The sequence below is a fragment of the Talpa europaea genome (assembly GCF_964194135.1).
Source record: "Talpa europaea genome assembly, chromosome: X".
In the NCBI taxonomy this organism is placed as follows: domain Eukaryota; kingdom Metazoa; phylum Chordata; class Mammalia; order Eulipotyphla; family Talpidae; genus Talpa; species Talpa europaea.
The window spans coordinates 28858227-28878285 of record NC_140081.1 but is presented as its reverse complement, the minus strand read 5'-3'; the positions used below and the strand labels follow the sequence as shown (position 1 = coordinate 28878285).

At 39.0% G+C, this 20059-nt stretch overlaps 1 protein-coding gene across 1 annotated transcript in view; it reads left to right on the top strand.

Moving 5' to 3' along the window:
- Positions 1-20059, top strand: part of EFHC2 (EF-hand domain containing 2) — a gene marked incomplete at both ends in the record, with an annotated part of 199012 nt that overhangs the window by 25960 nt on the left and 152993 nt on the right. The window contains 1 exon segment of the mRNA XM_084259237.1: positions 6412-6600. Coding sequence (XP_084115363.1) covers positions 6412-6600 — 189 coding nt within the window.

Below are 20059 nucleotides of genomic sequence, written 5' to 3'. Positions count from 1 at the left end.
AGGAGTGATATTCACATCTGTAAAGAGAGGTGTCTGCCTCTCAGTGGCCTTAGTGAGCTGTCAGATTCTTAGCAAACCTCTCACACTTCTTCCCTTTGTCAATTGGTTGTCAAGCATCTAGGCTTTGGAGTGCAGCTTAGAAAAAACAAAGGGACTGAAGTGCTGGAGCTCAGAAAGAGAGATTATAAATGGATCAAAAATTTCTGATGCTGATGACTGTAGTCTGCTTGTCAGTTTGTGTTAGCTTTATGGTTTCTGTAGTAACCCTGACAACTGATTGATTATTCATTAATCAATATAAGCATGTGATAAAATTGCTTTTCCAATTTCTAACAATAAGGGAAGGGTAGTAGTATCAGCTACAAATTTGATGTGAAACAGCAAGAAGAGTCTGGATTTGGATGCTGCTTTTCCGACAGTGGTGTCATAAGTGGTCTGGGAACCGGGGATGAGCTGCCAAGGAACATTGGATCTGGAGATAGTATGTTTCTGACATTCTCACTTGCTGAGACATTTGCCTAATTTCTTTGGACTGAGACTGAGTACTATTTCACTGTCACTAAGGCAGAGGGTGTGTTGACACACAACCTAAGAGATCATAATGGCAAATTTCAAGTGTGTGTGTGTGTGTGTGTGTGTGTGTGTGTGTGTGTGTGTGTGTGAGAGAGAGAGAGAGAGAGAGAGAGAGAGAGAGAGAAATAGAGAATGAGAATGTTGGGGGAACATTTGAAATAGGTGCCGTATGGACTTTTACATCATGCCAAAGAAACTCTCAATCCAAACTAATTAGTTTCTAAGGAATAGAAGTTTGAATTGAAATTTCAAGCTAATATGCTGATATTGCAGAAATGGTTTTGTATTTGTGCTTATAAAAATAACAGTAAAATTTATATTACTGAACTTTAAAAAAAGTGTGTGTTTTCTGTTTGAATCTATGTTAACAACTCTCAATCTAAATGTTTTGGAAAGGTTTTAATAATAGTTACTTTTATGCTGGAAGCATTCTTTTTAAGGATTAGGTCTAGCTGATTTTATTTTCTTTAACAAAAGAGTTAGAAATATAGAACACGTACTAGCTAATATTCTTTAGGTAGAGAAATTTCTCCTCAATGTAGCAGGAACTTGATAGAACTGCCTTGTGAATTTTGTATTTTGTGGTTTATCATCAACTTTCAAAGCATTGGTGGATTTTATTTTTAAAATAAAAAGGCTTTGTCATATTCTTAGTCATTGTCACTAGCTAGACAAAAATGTGCTGACAAAAGTTCATAGGAGTGTGTGTGGGTGTGGGTGTAGGGGGAAGCAGCAGATACACTTATCTGCTCCTTATTTCTTCCAGAGCATTTTCTTCTCCTTGCTGTTGTGATGGTGACCAAGAAAGAAAGGGCTAGCCTTTTTGAGGGCTCTTCAGGTTCAATCCATTGCTTCAGTCTCCCTTAGAAATTTCAGAAATGACAACACCAGCATTGTGCTGTAACGATATGTGGGCTAAGGAGTCAGGTGATGGAAGTACTTCACCCCCCTACTACCTTTCCTCCTCTTCCCCAAACCTCCATCCTTCCAAAGTGGAAGTAAAGTCAACATGGAACTTTCGATTCTCCTTCTATTGTTCTTTCTTTCTTAACACATGCAAACATGGCCATTGGTTTCTTGGTGTCCACTGGACACCAAGTAGTGCTGCTCAAGGTATCGTGTGTGTGTGTGTGTGTGTGTGTGTGTGTGTGTGTGTGTGTGTGTCTGTGACATCGGGAGAATTTAGAAACTTAAATAGCAATTTGACTTTGCCATCACATCACATCGAAGGGTGTGATCAGTGGGCTTTAAAGTTCTTTTTTGTATATTTTAATTTCTTATAATTTTTATTGTATGTTATAAAAGTTTCAGTCTGATATAATTTGGGTAGACAAATTTGCCCTTCATATAGTTTGAGGATCTCTGTCCTCTAGAATGTTCCTTCCTTCCCATCCCCATTATCTCTTATGTAGACCTTTCTGATCTTGTGCCTGCTCAGATGTATTAGCAGCTTGCCTAGTCTGCCTGCCTCTTCTTATTCCAATCCATCATTTAAAAAATTTCAGGTGCAGAGAGGCAGAGAGGTAAATTAATTATATTCCTCCATTTCTGGCATAGTATCAGCATTGATCTGGGCCAGTTCTCTCTCTTGTTTTATGTATGTTTATTTCTCTTCATTCCTGATCTCTAATAATTCCCTCTCCACTTAAATAGGCTTTCGTGCCAATATTTTTGATGAATATTCTCAAATGTCTGTGTCCTTGTCAAATATGAAGCACTGTCTTTGGTGTTTTTTTTAAATATGTAAATGATGTTGTGTGCTATAGATATCATTTTTCACTCAACAGTATTTTTAAGGATCTGCCTGGGTTGCTTTATGTATCTCTGATGCTATGTATTGAATTGTATTTCCTCAAATTCATGTTGAAGCCCTAACCCCTGATATGATGGTATTTGGGCTTGAGACCTTGGAATGCAATTAGGTTTTAGATGAGGTCATGAGAGGGGAAACCCCCTGATGAGATTAGTATTATTGCCAGAGAGCCTGTATTCTCATTCTCTCTCTCTCTCTCTCTCTCTCCCTCTCTCCCTCCCTCCCTCCCTCCCTCCCTCCCTCCCTCCCTCCCTCCCTCTCTCCCTCCCCCACATACACCGCGTTGAAGACACAGTGAGAAGTGACAGTCTGAAAGCCAAGAAGAGAACCTTTTTTTACTGGACAGCTGAATTGGTCAGCACTTTTATTCTTGGACTTCCTAATATCTAGAACTGTGAGAAATAAACTGTTGTTTCAGCCACCCAGTGTGTGGGACTTTGTTAGGGCAGCTTGAGCTAACATCTGGTATATTGCTTCTAAGCAGTGAAATGAATATCTACCATAATGTATTTATCCATTAAATCATATTTCTTAACCATTCCATCAATGGTTAAGATATGTAGGTTGCCTCCAGCTTCTTCAAATACCATGCCACTTTCTCATACATATCCATTTATTGGCTACATGGGAGATTTTCTGACCTGTGTATCCAGGAGTTAGATTCTTGAATCAAGGGGAATACGCATCCCTAATTTTGTCAGGTAGTACCACATTGCTTCCCAGACTGACAGTTAACTCTCCCACCAGCAAAACATTTCTGTTTCCTCACATCCTCTCCAACCTTTGATATTATCCAGCTTTCTAATTCTTGCCATTCTGATGGCTACAAAATGGTTCTCAGTCCTGCCAGAACATTCCCCCCCCCAAGATGCTATTTCATTATATTTTATCCTTGCTCGAGGAGTTTCAGATGAATATAGTATTTAAATTTGTGACTTTGCAAAACATAAATCTCCTTACCTATTCTAGTCTATCTCACTCTCCTTCCAAACTTGAACTTGCTCTGTTTATTAGACTCGCCCCTCCCTTGCTCCTGTTAACTGAGCTGCAGTGTATCACTTGTAACCTGCCCAGAGCACACTAGCCTTTCCTCTCTTCTCTTTTTCAGCCTGTTTCTCCCTACCCAAGACAGTGTCCAGTTCCTCACAGGACCTCAACACCCTATGCCAAATGGGACGTTGTTACAGAATTCAGTATTTTTCAATCATTCATTTTTAACTTTTGCTTTGCTATCTTGTGATATGGGACTGACTGAGTGGTGGTAACACAAGTGTATGTGTGTGTCTGGGGGGGGGTGGTGAGTGGGTGGATTTGGTGGAGGTGCTGTCGATGGGTGCTTTTAGGGACAGAGCCAGGCTACACAGCTCACCGTCCTTACCACTGCCTCTAGCTTCCCTTCCTTGGCTTGTCAGCTGGGCTAACTTGTCTACTCTAGGGCAACTAGTGTTGCTGCCCTGCCCCGACCCTTGCCCCTGCTGTGTGAGGCTGCTTACATTCTTCCCTGCTCTGCCCTATGCCCTCACTGTAAGAGGAAACAGTCTTTTTGACCCCCCTTTCAGACTTCCCTGCCTGGATAACATGCTTTGCAAAAGACTATTGCCACTGCCTCCCTGGTGGTGCAAGGGGTTAAGTCTCAGCACTATGAAGCTATCGACAGCCACTGCAGCATGAGTTCGATCACAGGCCAGGGAGCTAGCCCGCTTGCAGACCTCTCCTGTCTGGCCCACTGCTCCCCTCAGCAGTGTATTTCAGTAGATCTGCCTGTTCTGCTCCCCACTGTCTCTGGTGAATCCTCTCACCCCCTGAATCTCTGGCCTGCACCCCAGATCTTGTATGCAAAAATAAATAAATCTTTAGAAAAAATTAATAGTGCCCTGGCAAAGTGTCCAAGTTCAGGTAGCAAGTTTAGGATAATGTTTACCTCTAGAAAAGGAGACAGTGGCATGTACGCCAAGAGAGGGCTTCACCTGTATCCAAAATGATCGATCAGTTGATTTATATTTGTGTTTATTTTATGCTGCACTGACAGGCCATACGTTTTTGCTTCTTCAGTTTCTCCTGGGTATATTTTCTTTCTGTACAACCTCCTATTCTGTTGTAGGAACAATCTGCTCTTTTTCAGTAAGGATCATCTCAGCAAGGCAGGGGGAGCCCACTGGCTCTGTAGGTTCCGGGATGCACTTGAGGGGTTTTGTTCACCTGGATGTGCTCGGCAACCAGAGGATCTGCATCTAAACCCCAAAGTTGGGCACTACTCTCTGCATTGTAAAGCATGTGCAGTAAAAATTCCGCTCTCTTATTGAGCCATTGACCTGTTCCAGTCCCACTGCTTGGCCACGGCCCACCCACGGCCTCTACCACTGTGCCGGCAAATGGCAGACTCGGCTTCTGGACAGTGCTTGCCTTCACATACTGGGTGGCTTTTGAGATATGCACTCACTTGATGGCCCGGGCAGTTTCATGGAGATTTTTGAACACAAAGATTTGAACCTCTTGATTTGCATGACTTTGTAGGCTTTTGGGGTCAAACAAGTGGCAAACCATTTTTGGAGACCACCTAAGGTCGCTTGAGGGAAGAACAAATATCTTATTTTTTATGCAGGGCAGAGGGGTACATTGGTGTTTGTTATATGATGTGATGTTTATTATATCATCACTGACATTAAATTATCTTGAATTTGCTGTTTATCATTTCCTTGTCTGTATTATCCATAAGTAATACATTTTAAAATATTTTCAAGCCTTCTATGTGTGGAGTGACCAGATGTTGTGTGCTTTCTACTTACTATGTATTTGCTTTTGCTTGACATTTTTTTGAGACTTTTCCATATGGGTAGATGTAATTTTAGACCTGTATATTAATATTACCTTTTATAAAGATAACCCAGTTGTTGAAGTATCTTGGCCACTCTTGATTGACATTTATATTTTCTGTTTTTTACTCTCATAAACTCTGCTGTGACAGTTTGGTACATAGCTCCTGTGCACAGGGTCAGAAAAAGGAGTGAACTTGCTGGGTTATCCAGCATATATGATGGGAACCTTCCACTTTGCAAGGTATTGCCATATCTCTCCTCAGAAGGATTTTTCTGCTTTACTTTCATACCAACAGGGCTTGCAAGGCGATATTGACCCATATCCTCACCAACCCTTGGAAACATTATCTGTGCTTTTCCCTCTCTGCCCAGATTCCCATTCAGGATGGGAGGGGGTGAGGAAGGAGAAGGACAAAAGTTCCTCAACAAGGAGGAGAATGTCAAGTCTGAGGAACTTTCTATGACTTTGATTTTATTGAGGAAAATACTTTATTCACTATTTTGGTGACAATAATGTTTAGGCTTTTGTGGGAAAACTGTTAACATTTTTACTCTGAAGTAGAGGAGCTCCTCCCCCCATTTGAATTTTTTGGCAAATAAGTAGAATAGACGAATTAGCAAGCTAATGTTCTAAATGTTCACTTGCAGTAATAGTTATTTTTAAATGTTTTAAATAGCATGGCACAGTGGGGTTATTTTTATTGCTTTTCAAAGTTTTGAATTTGTTAAAAGGAGTTGCATTGAACATGTGACCAAACTTTGTGGATAAAGATTCATTATAATTATTTGCAGCAACATGGATGGCGCTGGAAGGGATCATGCTCAGCGAAATAAGCCAGAAAGAAAAAGAAAAATACCGGATGGTCTCACTCATAGCAGGAATCTAGAAAACTTAAATAAGGGACCGGGAAAAAGAATAACTATAAGAAAGAAAATATCAAAATCAACAAACAACTATGAATCACAGACACTCGATGGGGGGGGATGGGGGGGGGAAAGGAGGAATTTGGGCCAAAATAAGGGGGTTGTAATTGTAAGGGGAATATAAAAATAAAATTTAAATTAAAAAAAATAATAATTACTTGCCACTCTAACATGCGTTTTGTAATGGGAAAAAAATAAATAATGGGAAATGTGTTTACCTTTGAAAACAGATTTAAAAGTCATAGAGTAACTTTGACCATTTTATTTTGTCTCCTGTGTTCACAGATGGGAAGGGAGAAGTTCCATAAACCTCACCATTGGGACTTTTGCAATAATGTCAGGATGCTGTTGAATGAAGACAAACCTGGCATAGGTGGAGAACGGCTCTTGGGGCAAAAGATGAAATCGAAGTATAGTGCATTTCCTAAAGGACAAGGAAGTGCTGCACCATCCTGGGTAGCTTTTGATAAACAGGTAAATCACATGACACTGGGAGAAATGCAGTCATAAAATGTTACATGTACTCAATAGTCAATCTATTTGAGAAAATAAGAGTCCTCTATGTCAATGTTAAAGCTAGTTCTACTGAAAAGATACATTCAAGAACAAAAGTACTCTTAACAAGGAAAAGTTATTTCTGCTCCTGTTTCTGACCAGGCACATTGGTTGCAGAAGCCAGATTGCTCATGGTTAATGCTTTCAACCTTTTTCTCGTCTTCCTCCCCTAGACAGGATCATTTGTCCTGCTATGGACATTAAGCGTTTGGTAAACTGTCACTTTTGCTTCATGAGTTGCCATTTACTAAATAATTTTGTTTGATTCTGAATGGGGCATTAAATAGCAACAGAGAGATGCTTTCTCGTCTTTTCTCTTCTCCATACTAATTGTGATTCCCCCCCTGAGAAGCAAAGGGTAACATGTCAGGAATTGTAGGAATGAAGGAAAGAAGTACCATTATTAGACAAGAGTCTGAACTTTTTAATGTATATGTCATGCACACTCACACCTGTACTGGCATATTAATGATTAAAGAAGGTAATTCATTTGAATATTTTAAAAAGGGTCTAAGGTCAAAGCAAAAAATACCTAAGGTGACCAGTTATTTCTCAGTTGGAAGCTATATGGATATATGCTCTGTTTAGCCAACAGCCCTGTGTCGTGGCCTCATATTCCGTTCTCCAAACAGGACTTGTTATTAGATTATTTAGAACCTGGTTTACAAATTAATTCTGGACTAGATAAAGAATTCAAATTTTAGTGTGCTCAGTTTACCAGGTGGTTTTTAAGAACCTTAACACAGATTGGTTGGCAATACTTTGATTCCAATTAAAATGTTTTCAAATTTGACAGAAGTGACACATCCCATGCCATCTGTGTGAGGGTCGATCAAATAGAGTACACATTTTTTTTTTTTGAAACCCAGTTCTGACACTTATGAAGATCTAACAGACTGCAGGGACGCTTCTTTCCTGGGAAACCATCTCTACTTTGACCATGGGCCAATCTTTTTCTGTTTTTGATTATTTTCAGTACCTGACTGAGTTCTGGACCCAGAGTTCAGAAACAATTTCTGGGTTGACTTACTTGGGTGGATCATGCATGGTTTCCTGTTAACATCAATCTTATAGGTATTTGTACATCATCATTCTAAAATGTTTAACTTGTAAGGGCCTAAGGAAAAATTCTATTTTTACTTCTTGTATCAAGAAGAGTGTATTGACAATATTTTAAACTGATCCACTACTGATTAAGTAATGTTCTAGGCCATAATATATTTATTCTCTTGTATTTAAAGTTGAAAATTCATTTTATTTCATTTTTCTCAATGTTTAATATGTGCCTTTCAAGCCTGTATTTGCAGCCCTTTAATTACTTATAAAATTATGTAGAATATTTCATGAACTTGGAATAATTTTAGCTTCAAACTACTTGAGAAAATGAAGAGCTTACTCATTTTAGGTCTAACTAAATGCAACATAATTCTTTTAGTTATTTTGTTGGTCAACTTCAATTAAATATTCATTGAGCTTTAAATGAGACACTAAGACTATTAAATATTTACGTGCTCTGATGAGATTGTGAACTACAGACTGGATCCTGGGTAATACCCAAAGCAAATTATAAAACACTTTCTACATTTGTGGCTTAACAAAACAAGTCAACACCTGTTAATCATTTTTTTTTAAAATGAAACATTTTCAACTCATTCTGGCTTTTCCAATAGCTTTTAATCATAGTAATATATCTAGGGTTTCACTTTCAAACAATTAAAAGCAGAAGTAACAGCAATTCTTTGGAAAGTGTATCAGAATTAATAATTGAGGTAGATGTTCTTGATACCCACCCAGATCTATGTTAAGGGTGGCACTCTTATCCCCCAGCTGTGGCAAGTGCTTTGGCATACAGCTCACCCCTGTAAACCTCTATCGAGCGTTGCTCTTGACTGATGGGAGTTATGTCACCCAGAGAAGCCTGGATGCTTACGCTGGCTCCTTTCTGCCAAGAGGGGGTGGCCTATGGCCAACTGATTTATCAAGCTTCCTTAAGGGGCTATGATTTGGGTTCATAGCCCTTTGTGTGTCAGCCCAAGGCAAAACTCCCAGTGAGAACACAGTGTTTCTCAGCTCATCCCTTTCCCTTTGCTGTTCCCCTCACTGGCTTACAAGGTTTTCCCCAAGACTGCGCCCTTAATAAGTCACATGCACCTAAATCCCTGTTTCAGCCTCTGCTGTTACGAAATGGAACTTAAGACAGAATTCCAATTTTTATGCATAATTCTAAAAGTGACCATCAAAATGTTCTGTGCAGGCAGGCCATCAGATTGCAAGCAAAGAAGATGCTATTTACAATCACTGAAAAGAGCCAGCATTTGTTATCCTGCATGGACTCCATTGCAGACATGTCTAGCATTTTTCCTTTATTTACTCTCCCCTTCACTCTTAAGGGCAGACCACCAATTTTATCCAGGTGGGAGGTGTACTCAGTTAAAATTGCTCACCTCTCTGTCTTCTTGCAGCTGGACCAGCCATGTGACTCACTTCTGGCCAATGTTATATACGGACTGAGATTGTTGAGGTGGGGCTCCTAGAAAGGTTATTTTTATAGTAGAGTCAGGCTAAGCTGGTCTGTTTTTCCTGCCTGAAATTAGGACCTAACCTCTTGGGATACAGCAGCCATCTTGTGAGCACAGAAGAGATAAGGGAATCTATGGTCCTACTGGCATTATGAGTCACCGTTTCAGGCCCCGGCTGCCTCTCTCTGGACTTCTTCTTATATGAGAAAAGTCAGCCCCGCTATTTCAGAGCTTTTTAACCCAGAGAGGCCTTTGGAAATATGTGGAGGTGTTTTGGGGTTGTTGCAATGACTGGGAGCAGACTTGGACTGGGGTGAAGTAAGGCACTTGCCTTGGCTGCAGAATTTAAGGGGCATTCCAAAATTCAATAATAAGCAAGATAATCTTTTAATGAAATACCTTTAATAAAGAAAAATTAGTGTCAAAAATTCATGATGTACAAAAAAACATAGCAACCTTTTAATGGAAGAGCGAATCAGTAACTTTGCCATGCTAACCTATATTGGAGCCTGAGGCAAAAGGAGAAATCAGTACTGCTGATCCCATTTTATTTAACATTTTGACATTTTGATATTTTTGTTCATTATGGATTTTTTTTGCATCAATTTTGGTATTTTAAATCACCTCTAGGGCCAGCCCTGACCAAGAGGTGCTGCTGCTGTTGAGTAACTGAGGGCCAACCTTGTATGTTACATCTTGCAATGTGGGGAGGGCAGTTCCACACTGGGGAGAATGTTCTACCTAAAATGCCAATAATGCTTCTATTGAGTAACAGTCTTACTTGCTTAAAATCCTTCCAGTATTGAGGGAATTTATGCAAATAGCCAAACATAATTTTGCCTGATAAGTCACCCAAGCCCCAAAGACATTTCATTAAATTCATTTATACACAAACAAGTACATACTCACACCAATTAGTTCCAGTCATCAGTCATCATCACAGCACCTCCTTGAGGATGAAGCAAATGTGAATGATTATTCTCACTCTATAAGTGAGGAATCATTCTCAAGAGGTGGGGTGGGGGCCAGATTCTGAGGCTGAGTGTTGGAGGATGGCCTTGTCGTGACCACCTTCACTTTGCCTCTGTGAGCCTCAGTCACCTTGACTGTGAAGTGGGCCTTGGCTAGCTGATCTCTAATGCCCTTTGGCCTATAGCAATAGATGCCAGACTTGATTACAGTTAAATTCAACTTGTTCATTCTAGAACTGAACCCAGGCCCTGGATCTCCTGACCTGCAGCTTTTTTAATTTCATAGGTAGCTACTGCTTCATTATTAACTGAAATGTGGGATTTCGTAGTCTGTGACTATATAGCTGCTTTTATAAAGTCAGAATAGTTAGAAATACTCAGATGACTGAATGTTTTTATATGACTTTTATCTGGATGTTGAACACCATTTACATAGACTACAATCATGCTTTCATTTCATTTGTCAATGGTTCCTAGGTAGCTAATTTATTTGCTATTTTGCAAATGATTCTATTACAAGTGGCAGGGTGAAAGTTATCTTACGGAGTATGAATGCATTTAAAATATTTATTTTTTCCATCTATTATAAACAATAATTGTAAGCAAAACTACTGACCACAGAATTAGAATTTTAATAACTATGTTTATTGACATTGGTTTTGTGGTGAGCTGATTATTTATGTGAACCTCTATGTTTTGAACAATATAAAAACACATTTTTAAAAATATAATTTGATCTCTTGGGTCACCTTGACTTTTTTTTAATTGAACAAGTTGGTTTATTTCTCACTGCAGTGAGGGAAAATGCACCCTGAGACGCTGTGGGATCTCTCACTAAGCAGGTGTTAGAAAAGACTAATTATAGGATTTCGACTTGTGCTAGGTACTTTTGGGGAAGGCTGAAGGAAGTGGGGCCTTGCTCTGCATTAGATGCTGTGAGGAAGCAGAGGTACTTCTATGATGGGGTATCTTTTTTTTTTTTTAAAGATTTATTTATTTATTTATACAAGCACTGGGTACAGTCAGAAGCGCGGGAGGGTGAGAGAATTCACCAGAGCCAGAGCGGGGAGCAGAGCAGGCAGAAGGACCGAAGTACACTGCTGAGGGGAGCAGTGGGCGGCAGGAGAGGTCTGCGCACCATGTGGGACCCTCCTCCGGTGGCCGAGGAGCAGCCGGGGTTTGAACTGGCGCTGCAGAGGCCGCGGGCAGCTTCGCAACCCAGCGCTCAACCGCTGTGCCACCGGGGAGGCCCTATGATGGGGTATCTTAATAAATCTCATTTACAGTGAGTGCAGAAAGAGGCTGCTGCTGTAATTGAAAAGAAGCAGCGATTACTGCTATGAGCCAGGGAGGTCTGAGGTTTTGAGAAGGCGATGTCTGGCATTTTGTGATTTGGTCAGTGTTCATGGTCTGTTCAGATGTGGTTATGGTGTTGTCTTGCTTATGTTATACTCTATCATGGTCACAGAGCGCCCTTGTCTGAGGTTGGTATTCTCTGAAAGGAGAACACTAAGGCCTAGCTGTGGCTGCCAGCCCAACTTGTAGTAATGCCTAGTCCAGCTGATAGCTGCTTTTCTTTTTTCTCACCCAGTACCAATCAAAAATTTTAATTTTCCTGCAGGGGAAGAAGGAGCAATCAAGTACATTTCACATGATTAGCAAAGTACAACACAACATGAATACAGGTTCTTGAAGTTTTGCCTAACACCAGTTAGGAATGTTATAAAATATAATCAGTGTTTGAAAAAGTAAAATGCAATGAAAAAATTTAAGGTAAAAGTAAAATGCAATTAAAGTTTTTAAGATAACTGAGAAATGTGTCAGATATTACACATTTAAACTATACCCAAAATTTCAAATGAAAAAATTTCCATAGGTTTATGTAATTTTCAGATTATCTGAATACTATTGGAATCATTTCATAAAAGATACCAAGAGGTATAATGATGCCATGATGTAATGGCAATACATTGTCATTTAAGGTCCATGTTTTATATCACAATTACATAAATCTTCAGCTATTTAGCATTAGAGAGAAAAGCAAATGACTTGCCAGAAATCACACATGTTATGCCCCAAATTCCCAACTATGCATTCTGAATTTATCACTAAGCTCAAAACCCAAAGTTACGTCCTTTAAATTTATGTTAAATTGATAAGGTTTCTAGTTTCATCATACAGAATGACTTTCTCAATCTTTTGAAATTCAAAAGTCGTTTAATAAAAAACAGCCCACTAATTTAGAATAAATGTTTCTGGAATAAAAAGCGTGAAATTGATAAATGAGTCTCTTACTAAAGAAGAGAGACTTCTTCCTCCCTGAATTTCTAAAATTTTAGCTATTAGACAAAATTTGAAGACCCTCACTTTATGCCTAACCTTTTTAATTAGTAACTAAATCTGTAGCTCATTCTCATTAGTCCAAAGTTAGAATTATCTCTTTGAACTTAAACTTGAGTAGATACCTACCACTACACACCCATTAGAATGGTTATAATTTAAAAATGGCAAATTTTGGGGAGCGTGTGGAAAAACTGGAACTTTCATGCATTCCTGGTTTTAGAAGACAGTGGCAATTTCCTAAATAGTTAAACATATATTTATGGCACAACTCGGTAATTCCACTCCTATGTGTCTTTCTAAGAGAAATTAAAAGATGTTCACACAAAAACTTGTATGTAAACATTTAGAAGAGCATTATTCACAATAGCTCCAAAGCAAGGAACAATCTAATTGTCCATCAACAGATGAATGAATAAACAAACATGTGGTACAGCTATACAATGGAAATTATGCAGCAATAAAAACAACATATTTTAAAACATGGATGAACCTCAAGAACGTATTAAGTGAGAGAAAGCAGACACAGAGGACTTCATATTGTATGATTCCACCTATATGAAATCCTAGCGAAGACAAATATCAGAAAGCAGATCAGTGTGTTGGCTGGTGATGAGAGAGGGAACTTGGGGTGGGAGATGGTGATGGAAAGATTCTCATCTGGATTTCGGTCATGATTGCACAATTCTATAAATATATAGAAGGTTGTTAAACTATCTGTACAAGAGGTGTATTTTATGGTATATAAATAATAGTTTAATATATGTTTGCTAGGACTGCTGTAACAAAATACCACAGCCTCGGTGCTTTAAACCACAGAAATTTATTTTCTCACAGCTGTGGAGGGTGGAAGTCTAAGACCAAGGAGCTGGTAGGGTTGGTTTCCCCCAAGATCTCTCCTTGGCTTGCAGGTGGCTGCCTTCTTGCTGCCGCTTTAGGTTGTCACCTGTGAACATAGGTTTTTTCTTTGGAACAGAGAATCTTTGTTATATGTAACATTTAGGTTCACAAAATGAGGAACTAATAATTAGTAGTTGATTTGTTGACTTATATTTTAAGGAGATTTATATTTTGTTCTGAAATTTTAGTCTATAGAGTCATGTTTCTTTTATGAACTTTCCCTTTTTGAATTCAAACCAGTGGCAGGTTTACTGGAAACATTAAAAAAAAATTGCTTACCTTCCTCAATTGTTTTCAGGTCTCTGTCCTATAATAAACTCACCCCTTTGTAACACTGATAGTTGGTGATAGTGCAAATACTGACTATATTATCTGTGTTCTTTTTTTAAAGATTTATTTATTTATGCATACAAGAACTGGGGTACAGGCCAGAGGTGTGGGAGGGTGTGAGGATTCACTGAGACAGAGTAGGGAGCAGAACAGGCAGACTGACTGAAATACACTGCTGAGGGGAGCAGCGGGCGAGACAGGAGAGGTCTGCTGCGCCATGTGGGTAGTTCCCTGGCCGGGGATTGAACTCATGCTGCAGAGGCTGCAGATAGCTTCACAGTGCTATGCTTAACCCCTTATGCTACCAAGGAGGCCCTATCTGTGTTCTTTTTTAAAGGAAATACTTTTGAAATAATTTAGATGTTATAAGAACTCATAAAATGGCACAAGATATTTCTTGTGCACTCTGGCCCCAGCTTTCCCCAATGATAACATCTCACATAACCATAGTACATGATCAAAACCAGGAAATGGACATTGATGTAATACTAATCTTGCAGAGCTTGTTTGTTTTCACTAGTTTTTTTGCATTTTCCCCTTAGTTTATAGTACTATGAAAGCTATACATTTCTCTCACCATAGTTTTGTGGATTATTGAACTTCATATAAACAATTGTTAAGTGTGTCTTCTCTGGAATCTGGTTTACTGTTTGGGCTCTAAGATTTGAGTGCCTTGTGTAACTTTATGTTCCTTCCCTCCTTTGTCTTCCTGTTTCAGGCATTGCAGTTGGTGACTTTTCTTCTTAGAAAAGAAAAAGAGGGGATGTAGAGGGGGAGACACAATAGTAACAATTATAATATTATTGCCAGGGTCTTTTCCCTTCCCTTTACCCCAAGGGTTGGACCGAGGGTACACGCATCTTCCTAAGGGGAGTGTTGTTTCAAATGAATCCTGTATAGCAGATGGGGTGTCCTTTGGGAGCTGATCCTCCTACAAAACCCCCTAATGGGAGGCTCTTTGTTGTAGAGAGCAAGCCTTCTCATTCAGAAAGATTGGTTCAGAATTTATATTTCATTCATTGCCTATTTCATCTTGGCTGTTTTTTTAACCTCTCTTGGTCTCAATTCCCTCATCTGCTGTGAGCATCAGCTGCAGAATGTATGTCAAGTGCCTAGCATAGTAGGTAGTCATGAAAAACTAACTTTCTTCCTTTGCCTAAGACTTGGCTTAGTTTCTTACATGGGGTGAGCGGGCCATGTTTATTTGGGAAGGGAAGCAAAAGCTGGGACAGTCCATCACTTGCAGGGTTCTTGCATTTGTATTTGGCATCAATTCTGGTGTATTCCAGAAGAGTAAGTTTGGAGATGCTGCCATTAAGACTGGTGAGTTCTAAAAAGTAGCCATTAAACTATGGATGCCTTTGTTCATCCTATTTTTCCCCACTGTACCATTTATAATGTGGGTATCAGAGTACTTTAAAAATGTTTTCTATTTAAATAAGAGATTTTATCATGGCCTTTCTATTTTAGCAAATTCACTTAATTATCTTTTAGGGGGAAAGGTGATAAGTAAGTGCCTGTTTTTAGTTGTATCTTATTTTTTGTTTTTCTGAACTACTCACAGTAACAGACTACTCTTGTGTTTACATTCCAGTTATTCTCAACCCAGTTTTTATAACATCATCATCTGGGTTCTAGAAAATTTCATTTAGGTTCGTTTATGTTTAATCAGAATTTTAATTTCTTTGGAATCCATCCTGTGTTCTCCTGTTTAGCTTAAAATATAAAATGTTTGCATTTTGTTCTCTTTATGGTTCTATTTGTTCATCTTTTTATCTAGCATTTCAGAACAATTTGTTTTTTCATTTATGTTTGAGTATCAAACACAAATCAAAACTATCTTCAGTTCTGGCATTTACAGTCAAATTTCTTCATGAAGGCTTTAATTCTGTAATAGGGGTAACATTAATGTGTGTTCTCAGCTTTCTCCTCTTCCTCCAACTTGCCTGCTGAACAAAGTTGTCTTTACTCATTCTGCTTCCTGCTCCCCTTCCCGCATCCTCCCGTCTAAGTTTTTCAGTCAGATTCTCAGGCATTAAGGGATATGGGAAAGGGAGAGGGGTGATAGAAAGAGAGGGGATTTGGAGGGAGGGAGAGAGGGAGAGAGAGAAAAGGAGGGGGAGCCCATAGGCTATGTCAATAGTGGGGATATGTGAGACATGTGTGAATCAGAAAAGCGAGGAAAGGCATTTTGGGGGAAGTATAGATATAGAGTATAAATTGGATCACCTTCAGAGGTTCTTCAAAGGTCTAAGATGGGGCAGACTTCTCCAGTGCTATTTCTTTGAATATACTGCCATGCTGAGTGGGCCAATTTTAACTTATTATTTGAGTTACATCTAAAGTATTAACTCACTAAACTATGTATTTTGTTTAAGTATATGAGAGCCATCATTACCCTCTCTCTGGCACTGATCAGTTAACCCAAGTCCTCATTTTTCTACTCTTTTTTTTTTTAATAATTTCTATTTTTTTAAAGATTTATTTATTTATTTATACAAGCACTGGGTACAGTCAGAAATGCGGGGAAGGTGAGAGAATTCACCAGAGCCAGAGCGGGGAGCAGAGCAGGCAGAAGGACCGAAGTACACTGCTGAGGGGAGCAGCGGGCGGCAGGAGAGGTCTGTGCGCCATGTGGGACCCTCCTCCGGTGGCTGTGGAGCAGCCGGGGATTGAACCGGCACTGCAGAGACTGCGGGCAGCCCCGCAACCCAGCGCTCACCCGCTGCGCCACCGGGGAGGCCCCTTTCTACTCTTTATAAGTCCTTTTCAAGGCTACTGCAGCTATCCTAGCTCCTATCTTTTATCCAGAGAGTAGCCTCTTCAGTGACACCCCTCCTTCAATCTGATTCCCTTTCTTGACTGTCCACTCTGATACAGAGTTAACTTTCTAACATATTTGGACTCCTTGACCTCCTTTGCTTGACCTAGGGGCTGGCCACCCATCTTCTGCCTCTTGTACCTTAATCTATCTCTTGTACCTTAGTCTATCTCCTCTGCTCTCCCTTACCTGCTCAGTCTTTGGTCACAAAGAACAAGTTGCTGGAGACCCTGCCTACCACACACAACTGTGCTCCTGTAGCTTTGTATGTTCTGTTCCCTCTGCAGAGACTGCCCTCCCACATGTCCACACATGCAGTTCTTTCTCCCTCTCTCAGCCTTAAGGACCCATTTCATGGCACCTCCACTGTGATGCCTTCTTGATGCTCTCAGGTGATTTGGCGCCTCCTTGTCCTTCTGGAACATTTTCAAACCCCTTTTAGAAAACCCTATTACTCTTTGTGTCCTTACCTGGAGTGTGGAGGGGATTTTTGTGGCACTTCAGGAGATAGTGGTTAACTGGTAGCTTCTGAAGCTATGCAGCTTGAGTTCTCATTTGTCCTTATTTCTTACTTTGAGATCTTGGATAAATTACTTAACCTCCTAAACCTCAACTTCTATAAAACAAGGATCACAGTATTACCTACTTTATAGATGTGTTATGAATAGTAAATGTGTTGAGTATAAAAGCACTTAACATAGTGCTTAACCCATTATAACTGCTCAATCAATGTTGGTTATTTTCACTTATCTTTGAATTCTCAGAGCTAAGCACAACACCTGACACATAGCAGGCACTCAGCAATGTGTACTGAATGAATTTTTAGCAATATTATTGGGTTTCCCCTAATGGCACTTAGCTTTATAGTTGACCCTTGAACCATGGGGATAGAGGGTTACAGGCACCAACCCCCACACATTGAAAATGGCTGTATAATTTTTGACTCTGCAAAAACTTAACTGCTAAGAACCTGCTGTTGCCCAGAAGCCTTACTGAAAACATAGCTAACTAACACATATTTTGCATATGATATACTGTATTCTTTTAATATTTTTTATTGTGGTAACATTACTATTATGTTTTAGGAGTACAGGTTGCCACTTCTTCAAATGCCCACCACCAAAAGTATCAATAAATCTCCACCACAGTCCATTATATTCTTATAATAAAAGTAAGCTAGAAAGAAAAAAAAATAATAAAAAAATAAGAGAAGGTATTTACAGAACAGTACTGTATCTATACAATAAGCATACATCATCTATTTACTAAAAAAATATATTTACCGAAATAGATCCACACAATTTAAACCCATTTTGTTCAAGGGTGAACTGTATTTCCAATGCATTATAATTATTTTGAGGTACCATACCCTGTTTTGCAGTTATCTGAGATACTCTACTCTCCCTTACTTGACTATACATTCCTTGCAGCTGGAGATTGTTTTATTGAGTGTTGTATCCACCACATAGAGCTTTGAACTTAGCAGGTGCTGTGTAACTGTGTTGATCTGGATTACTTTGCTTTTGATAAAGGAGCCTTTCCATGTCAAGTATCTGTTTTGTGATCTTAGCTGTTGATGCACTTGTGAGAAGTAAATAACATACTTTGAAATCAGTAGTGTAATCCAGTATACTTGGGAGTCCAGTTTATTGGATAAATACTAGAATTAGATTCTTTTGATTGGAGAACATTAAAGGTATTTAACTTCTAATATAACATAAAAAGGTATCTTTCTTCTGACTCTTTTGGGTAGAGTCCAGGCTTTTAAAATACCTAATATCTCAGAATCAAGGCATGGAGTGTTTTTGCCTTATAATCTCTGAATATATGTGTATATATGAAGCTATCTGCAGCCTCCATAGCATGGGTCGTTCCCTGGCCTGCCAGTGAGCCTCCCACATGGCACAGCAGACCTCTCTTATCTCACACACTCCTCCCCTCAGCAGTGTGTTTCAGTAGATCCGCCTGTTCTCCCCACTCTGACTCTGGTGAATCCTCTCCCCACACCTCTGGCCTGTACCCCAGTTCTTGTATACATAAATAAATCTTTCAAAAAAGGTATTTGATACATTTCATACGTGTATTGTGCTAAACATTTTCCTTTGTATTGTGGGTTTTTCCTTTCTTATCTTTAGCATTGAATATTTGAATCTTCAGTTTTCTCTATTCAGTTTGTGAAACTCCATGATTAAAATGTGATTTCTGTTGGATAGTGTGACCCCCCTCTTCTAGTCCTAATTATTTTTCTGATTCCACTGATTTTAAGCAGTGGCTCTGAACCTCTTCTCTTAGTAATATCAGGTATTTAATTGCCTTGCTCAATAGATTTCATAAAGATGTGAAAAGACTATTTTAGATACAGTTTTGACAGTATTTTTAAGCTTCCAGCTTTGCATCCTACACTGATTTATATATTATTCAGTATTTTTATAGACTCATTTTCTCTCCAAAACTGTTACATATACATAATTTTCTTAATCCTCTAAATAGTGCCGCACTGTCCTGTGGTTAGCAGGACAACATTAGAAAATGTTGATTTTCTAATTTTTGCTGAAAGGTTAACCAGCAAACAAATAGCTTATGTTCTTTGCACTAGCTATACAGTTAACTGGTGATATAGCTACAAGAATCATATTCTAGTAGCTCGCATTCTAGTCACATCTTTTTTCCTTCTTTCAGGCATTATAAAATCAGGTCTTAAGTATGCAAGTAAAAATATGATGTTTATGCTGTCCATGTAGGTGCACTGTATCTTAAACCAGATTTAGTAATGAAAATTTGAGCATAAAATACCAGTGTAAGTTTATGATATTTTCATAATACAAAAATTCATTGGAAGTTGTTTTTGTCTTTTATTTATCCAACTTTATTAAGTTGGTATCAGTTTACCTTTTATGTTTATAAGCTAATGAGTTTTGTGTAACCAAATTTTCTTAAAATAAGCTATTTAAACACAGAATCCGTAAGAACTTATGGATAAACTTATCAAAAGGAAAAAATGGTAATTCGAGGTGAGACTGTAACTTGAGCATTGATATTTAGATCAACCTCTTCACCTTCCTAATTGCAACTAAAATGAATGCAAAATTTTAAAAATATGGACAAACCACGTTAGTGTTGGAGGCTGAGGACAGGGTGATTTCCATCTTCATGCTGCAAATTTTGAAGAATTTCCACTAGATACAGTGCAGTTACCAACTGTTTCACTTCCTAAGGAAGTTGGGATCTAGGACAACTTATAGGGGTTTCCACTTGGTTTGCTTTCACAGGCATGGAGAGGTTAAGAGTGTCACTAGGAGGTGCAGCAGTAGTCACACTGAGGGAAAAGCAGGCCTTGCATTAGAGCATTTCTCTGATGGACAGGACTGGCCACACATGCTGTTTCTGGAGTGAAGGTCAAATCAATTTATAAAATGTTTACATGGAAAAATTTGAAGTTTTTCCTGTGGGCGACCATCCATGACTCCAACTCCCTCCCTACTTCTTAACATGCTGTT